Consider the following 7,211-nt stretch of genomic DNA (forward strand, 5'->3'; position numbering starts at 1 on the left):
ATTCACCTGGCACCAATATTGCTGATGTTTACTAGTCAATCCTTCAATCTATCATATGAAGTATGAAAAATATGAACAATAGGAAATGGAAGTTCAAAATCCTAACCAAAAATCCCAGATATATAACATTATGCCCTCCTGGTGCTTGTCCTCCTGACAACACAACTCCTATCTTTAAGGCAGATCTTGATTCATTAGATTCACCTGGCACCAAATCAGAAAAGAAAACCAACCAAACCATTACATTGTTGTGATTTTCATTTATCCCTACAATTTAACTTTAATAGCATTAAAAAAAAATATGTTCAAACAGATCCACCATTGGGGAGAGAAGGAAATGGTGAATGTGTTTCTTGGGATGAATGATACAAGAGAGAGCCTAAATTTATACTAGAGCCTACCTCACTAAACAAGGAAAATACATAACAAGAAAAGATAAGCATTAACTTTACAGCTAATTTACAGCCAACATACAATAAGAGTTTAATGAAAAAACTAAATTCCACAGTTGAGAATCACGTAACTGAGACAAGCGGTGGACGCGTGTTCCAAGCTGATCCAAAAGGGCAGATGGGTAATTTCACCAACAAAAAGGGCATTACTGATGAAAAGTGTGCTAACCTTATTTTAGAAGACAGATCGTTAGATGAATCTGCTTGATGCTCTTGGCCACGACCACTAAAGATATCTTTTGGGTAAGATTCACGCCATCTTTTCCAAATACCAATCACACTAAACTTTGACATAAATTCAACCTAAAACAACATAAAAAATATATATAAACTTACAATTGGTGATGATAAAGAATTTTACTTAATTCCAAATAACATAAAAGTAATTGCTTACCATGGACCCCGCATAAAGAGGAGCAAATAGTGCATTGAGGAGGCCATGAACATGTACAGATTAAATTAAGAATCAACAAGAAATGTGAAACATTTTTAGAAAAAAAAGGAATTGAAAGTAATTATTTTAATGTTTATTTAAGGATATGGTGTAATGGAAGACAATGTAGAAAACGATGACTGGATGTGTATTCCCAAGCTATTGATAATGTTTTCACCTCAAATTATGCAGGAAAACAGCAATTAGAAGATCACAGATACGTTTTTTCTTAAAAAATATACGAATATTTCACAAGTTTGGTTTTTAAAGTATTTTCTTCCAAAACTTTAAATTACCTGTGCTAAAATTGTACTGTGTGTATGAACAACTCCTTTAGGTTTCCCAGTTATTCCACTAGTATACAAAATCAATGTTGGATCATCGTCTGTATGAATAAGACAATTTTATATTATTATTGTATATGAAATTATATATATATATATATATATATATATATATATATTAAAGAACATGGATATATACCTTTTATGTTAGTTGCAAATACATTCTCTTTTTGATGTACAACACCATTATCTACTTCTTGTGAAGTCATAGTAGGAACATTTGGTATTAGAGAAAATTGAGATGTAGTTTTAGCTGTAACTTTTTGCATAAGCACCCTGTGATCATCAGTACTCAAAATCATGGACACATCCTTCAAAACTCAAATTAACAATGTTGTATTATTAGGAGAATAAAATTGTATCTTACAAAGGCCACATAAACTACATTAAAAAAAGGGTATGTTAATTGAATAAGGAGAAAAGAGTCATTTTATTGAATTTCATTTCTTCCTATTAAAGAAATTTTAGCAATATCATCCAAATACAAAGCAATTTCTTCCAAATAAAAAACGTCGGAAACTAGAAAAGTTTAAGGTTGTTTTGAGAGCAAACCGAGTCAGTCATAACATGTAACAACTCAGCTTCAGGGTAACTGAGTGCAAGTGGAACAGCTACACCTGCATTTAACCATATTGCAAGTACTCCAGCAACAAACTTAGCAAAAGGTTTAGCCACAACACCTATTCTAGTTATAAGAATGAAGAAATAATAGTGTTTGGGATCTATGGTGTTGATATTGCAAAGAAAACAAAGGCCCATTTGATTCACATAATCTATTTGGAAGGAAGGGAATATGTCAAAGCAATTGGAATCTGAAAGAATTGCAATCTGTTAATTGTTTGGTTGGCAGAAAATGGGAAGGAAATCAATCACAATCCTTAGTTTAGCAACCAAAAAAACAAAATGGAATTCAAGATTCCAATTCCTTCAGATTCCCACAGAATCCACGAACCAAAACTTATGTTCAATATTCATAATCTATGTTTCCACTAGAAGAAACTACAAAAATGGAATTCAAGATTCCAATTCCTTCAGATTCCCTTTATTTTTCTTTTTCTCTTTATTTATCTTTAACCTCTCTATCACGACCCTTTTCCCTGTCCCTTTCACTCCCAGGTCTTTCTGATCTTGCTTCCACTTCGATGTCGGCTTTTCATCATATTGTTGATGATTTATAACCTGCAAACCACGACAATACATAAGTAGCTCCATTCATCATGGTAAATTTAGAGTTTAGAGGATGATTCCCAAATTAGTTAGGGTTTATCAGTGAAAAAGGAAATATCTTAAAATATTATATGTAAAGAGGAAGAAATAGAAACCTCAGGAGCCATCCATCTGTAAGTTCCAGTCTCTGCTGTCATAACTCCCCCTTGACTCAAAACCGGGCAACCCCAAAATCCGCCACCTTTACAACCTAAAATTAAAATGTTAAATTAAATTAAAAAAAACAGAGAAACAGTTACGAAGCTAATAAGTCAATGTGTAATTAATTCCTTTATAGTTTTTACATTGAGTGTCGATGAGCAAATTTGCAGTCTTGAGAGCCATATGAATTATGTTGGTTTCTCATTTGAGGCGTCCAACTCCTGAGAAGGCCTCTGCCTCTGATCAAGAAAAAGTGGAGGAGGGTCAGCAGACAAAAAATGAGTCCCAAGAATTAGCTGGGATGGTGCTTGAAACTGAAATTGCTGGTGAAAGAAACAGTGGTATCGTAAATCAAAACCACTGTAATCGGTGGATTTATTTACAAGAATTAGAAATTATTGACTTACCTCAAGTTGACCTTGTAGCGATATAACGTAATTGATGATTTTATCGACCATAAGTGCTTTTCCAGTGACCTAAGAACATGATTTCACATTTTGATTTCACCGACCATGAGTACTTTTTGAGTGACCTAAGAACACGATTCCGAATTGGCGATGGAGACGAACCAGAAACCTTTAGAGGTGGCGACCTGGCGGTGGTGAATTCTCTTTCTACAACACCGGCGGCTCTGATTTTGATAACACTGACGGTGAAGGATTCTCTTTCTATGACACCGGTGGCTCTCAATTTTATTGAGGTAGAAGACGAAGTAGTAAGCGGTGGAATGTATTTAGGACTTATGAATGGGCGTTGGGAAGAAGTAGACGATAACGGAGTCGGGGTTGCGTTTCTAGAGGCTTCGTATAGGGCGGTGGTGGTGAAAGGGTTTTGGCTCTGAACAGTAAAGAACAAAGACGGTGAGGTTAGTGTAGTAATTTGGAAGATAGATGGTAATGGGGAAGAACGGTCGTCTTTCATTGGAAGTCAACGGCGGTGGGAGACACTCAGAAGGGGTGAAGAAGCAGCAGATATTGGAAGGCGAATAGAGGTTTGAGAATCAAGAGAGAAGAAAGAAAGAAATGGGGTTTACGGCGGGGAAGAGCTAAAGTTTTCAGCCAGTGGAAACAAAGCGGGCTTTTTAATTTTTGGATTTCATTTTCCCCTCGGATGAAACGCGTGTTTCATTAAAATTTATAAAGCGACATGGTTAGACGAGACACATTTTATTTAAGATGCCCTCCGTGTTTTTTTTTATTTTTTATTAGACACTAATTTAAGGGCGCGCAAAAATCCGTGCCCTCTATGCTTCATATTTTGGAAAACTGACATCAATTTTTAGGGCACGCTCAAATGCGTGTTCTCTATCAGCGTGTGTCATTGATTGCGCATCGTAAAAGGCTGTTTTTCTAGTAGTGTAAAGATGATTTGATCAAAATCAAACATCAGAAACAATTTATACTATATTTTCATATGTCGTTTATGGTAACCATATTACAAATTTTTTGCAAAAAAAATACTTATAATTGAGAAAAAACTTCAGTATCATGTGAAGTCTTATAAACAAAACACATCACATATTTCAACTTCTTTGTCTTTTAAATCATTTAACATCTTAGATTTTTTTTTTATTCCAAATCTTACGAAACAATTCTAGAGTGCAAGTGTCACCGAAGGAATATATCATTGAAATTCATAATCATGAATATTTAGTTACAATAAATCTTTTGAATAAGTCATTTTTATAATAATATTAGAATTTTAACCAATTTCATAAAAAGTATCATTTTAACTCTAAAGAAGAGCTTTTGTTAAGTAATATATATGCTAATGTTTCGATATAATTATAAAAAATGTTGTGCGACCTCATCCCCGTTTTAGCATCTCTTTGCCGTGTTTGTCTAAGCCACACGTTTATTCCACGAATGTCTTTGATGTCATTGAATGAAAGTTTTCGCATTTCAACGAAGAATTTTCACTTAATGCATGTTTTGCGATGACAATAAATAACAATCAAATCAAGGACAATTGCTATCGAATGTGGGGTTGTTTTTTCGACAAGTGTCCACTCGTGGATAATTGTATGGATTAAAAAACATTAATTTTAGACAAGGATAATCAACTTAGCAATACGATATATAATATTGTATTCAAAGAAGTCTTTGTAAATTTGTGATTGATAACATTAATTTACAATATGTCAATACTTTTTTATATTATGGTAGATTCAAGTAATTACTTATTTATCACTTCACTTTTATTTATTTCGAAAGTCTACTTTAAAAAATATGTATATATTTATGTATAAATATTATTTTAAAAATATTAATGCTTACAACTTTACATTAAACTTTTTTTTAATAAATCCGTGTAATACACGGGTTTCACACCTATTTTTGGAAATATATAAAGGTATTTTACCCTTATTGTTGGTTAATCGCTTTTGGTCATCTTCAAGTTCATCACAAACGTGCATTATTTCGAGTTGATTAAGGGGGTTGTAGGATCGATGTCTACATCATCTATATTACAGGAGCTCCCGAGAGGATCTTAAGGATGGTTTGGTGGCCTCTTAACCATTCAGTTAAGTGGCGGTGAATCATTCAGAGTGTTTGGTATGAAAAAAGTGCATCTGATATTCTGATATGGTGTGCTGGAGGGTTGAAACCTCTGAACGATCATGCAAGTAGTGTTTAAACCGTTCATACTTTAAGATATTCCATCCACAACCCTCTCCCGCTTTCCAACATTCGTCTACTTCCTTGTTCCTGCACCAAATGATTCCACTTCGAATCTACATTACCTTCGTGATATCTGCCTCCATTAGCTCCACTCCTCGAACATCATCAACATCAATAATAATTCATCTCCGTTGACTTACTGTTATTGTGTAAATTTTGTTTAGTTATTGTTTTATTCTACTAAGTTACATCCACAAATTTATGATTTCCACTAGTTCTTTAAGTTCCCTGTTCATCCACATGGGAAGATGGGAAATGATAAGGTAATTCATCCAGCCCACTTTCCTATCTTTTTAAAAGACCATGAATTATTGAGCTAAACACCGTAACCTCCGATGTAGATTTTAGCTATTTATGAATAATTGAAATTTGTTGTTTATTCTCGATTTAGATTCGTATCATAGTTGGGTTTGAACTAAATGAACATTGAATCCAGTCGAAACCCCAAAATGGAGAAGTGCCCACTTGTTGGTCGATGAAAGTCCTAAAAGAAATTAACTTCACAATGCATATGCCACATTTTATTTTACATTTCAAAAACATATCGTGTGCGGATCGACAAACCTAAGACAATCTTTACAACAGTCACCACGTATTCACCATCCCTTCAATGTCTCTCCAAGATAAGCACCTATTTAGATCACCAACACTGTTCCAAAAGGACCAGAAAACCTACTCACAAACCTGTCTCTTTACTTTTAAATCCCAACAGTATAATAAAAAATATAAGATCCTCTCTCAAAATCTCTACTCTTATAAATGTACTCCTTCTATATGAGCACAACTAATTTTAGAAGGGTTCTGGTCCTTCTGAACACTGATAATCATATATAGTTTTTGTTGCATCTTCATGCGGATTTTGTGTGGTTGGAAGCTATCAGTCGTATGTTGTGTATTTTAGTTCACATGTCAGTACTCAGTTCTTGGCACCATTAGTCACATAGACAACGAACCTTGTCTTCAAATGTATCTAGCAAGGTTACACCTTGAACATAGAAAGACATATATCCCTCAAATACAAATAAGAAGCGGAGACCAAATCTTTGATGTCTTACATTGTAGATGAGAGTTAATATGATTGGTTAATGGATTTATTGTATCACTTTACCAGTGAGGGAAGAACCATTGATCTTAAAATTTAGTTGCAGGCCTTAGTAAATTATCTTTAGAGCTTAGTAGTTGAAGGCAACAATTTTCGGCCTTGGAGAAAGTACGATGAGAAATAACATTTTATTCATTATCATTTGTTTTCTTATTTTCAATTCTGGTTTCAGGTTTCAAATACAATAGCTTTTAATGAAGAATCACTTGTATGTCTCACCTACTTTCCATGGATATAATTATGGGGCACCTCATTAAGGACATTTGGAGAATTGTCTTTTTCTTTTTTTAGTCAATTAAAGGCCGTTATGTGTATGTTTTATAGGTATAAGATGAAGAGTTAGAGGAAGAGTGTGTGGATATACTATTGAGAAATTAATTCAGAAGCATGATGCAAAGAAGAGTTGCACATGTCCTTTCTTCTACGGTGGAATAAATCGAACTATTGTTTGTAAGTCACTTCGTCTGTTTCAATTCTATAAGAAAAGCCTGAAAACTTTGGCATAATCTATTTTCTCTGTTTAATTGTTAGCTTTGTGGTTTGAGAAAAACTAACACTTGGTATCAGAGCAAAAACCTGGTGTATGCCAAAGTACCAACCACATAATGAAATGAAAGGAAACAATGGCAATGCCGAAAAAGAAGGTTTGGTCACTCTCCATTATCTAATGTTATCAAAGAGTAACTACTTTGCATGGGACATAAAAATGAGGGTCATCATGCAAGCCTAGGGAGTATGGGACGCAGTGGAGCCTAGAACATCAAATATTCTGGTAGAATTTAACAGGATAAGATGACACTTGCAGCCATTTATCAAGGGATTCTAGGAGAC

General features: G+C 34.2%; 1 protein-coding gene across 1 annotated transcript; it reads right to left on the bottom strand.

Annotated features, from left to right (window-relative positions):
* Positions 1 to 257: 257 nt before the first annotated feature.
* Positions 258 to 2,780, bottom strand: LOC145045734 (putative CoA ligase CCL8). Its single transcript, XM_078994057.1, has 10 exons — positions 2,741 to 2,780; positions 2,552 to 2,646; positions 2,305 to 2,408; positions 1,782 to 1,914; positions 1,369 to 1,540; positions 1,182 to 1,270; positions 994 to 1,063; positions 847 to 899; positions 622 to 755; positions 258 to 267 (listed from the first exon to the last, which is right to left on the bottom strand). Exons 1-10 carry the CDS (start codon positions 2,778 to 2,780, stop codon positions 258 to 260), a joined length of 900 nt encoding a protein of 299 aa, XP_078850183.1.
* Positions 2,781 to 7,211: the final 4,431 nt, after the last annotated feature.

This window comes from Lactuca saligna, chromosome 5, assembly GCF_052625555.1.
Source record: "Lactuca saligna cultivar CGN05327 chromosome 5, ASM5262555v1, whole genome shotgun sequence".
Classification (NCBI taxonomy): Eukaryota; Viridiplantae; Streptophyta; class Magnoliopsida; order Asterales; family Asteraceae; genus Lactuca; species Lactuca saligna.

Excerpts from the sequence above, each read along its gene's own strand:
- LOC145045734 (XM_078994057.1), bottom strand. The coding sequence starts at position 2,780 with ATGGCTCTCAAGACTGCAAATTTGCTCATCGACACTCAAT. Across the intron at positions 2,409-2,551 it reads ACAGATGGATGGCTCCTGAG|GTTATAAATCATCAACAATA; the intron begins GTTTCTATTTCT and ends CGTGGTTTGCAG. Across the intron at positions 1,271-1,368 it reads ATTTGCAACTAACATAAAAG|ACGATGATCCAACATTGATT; the intron begins GTATATATCCAT and ends TTATTCATACAG.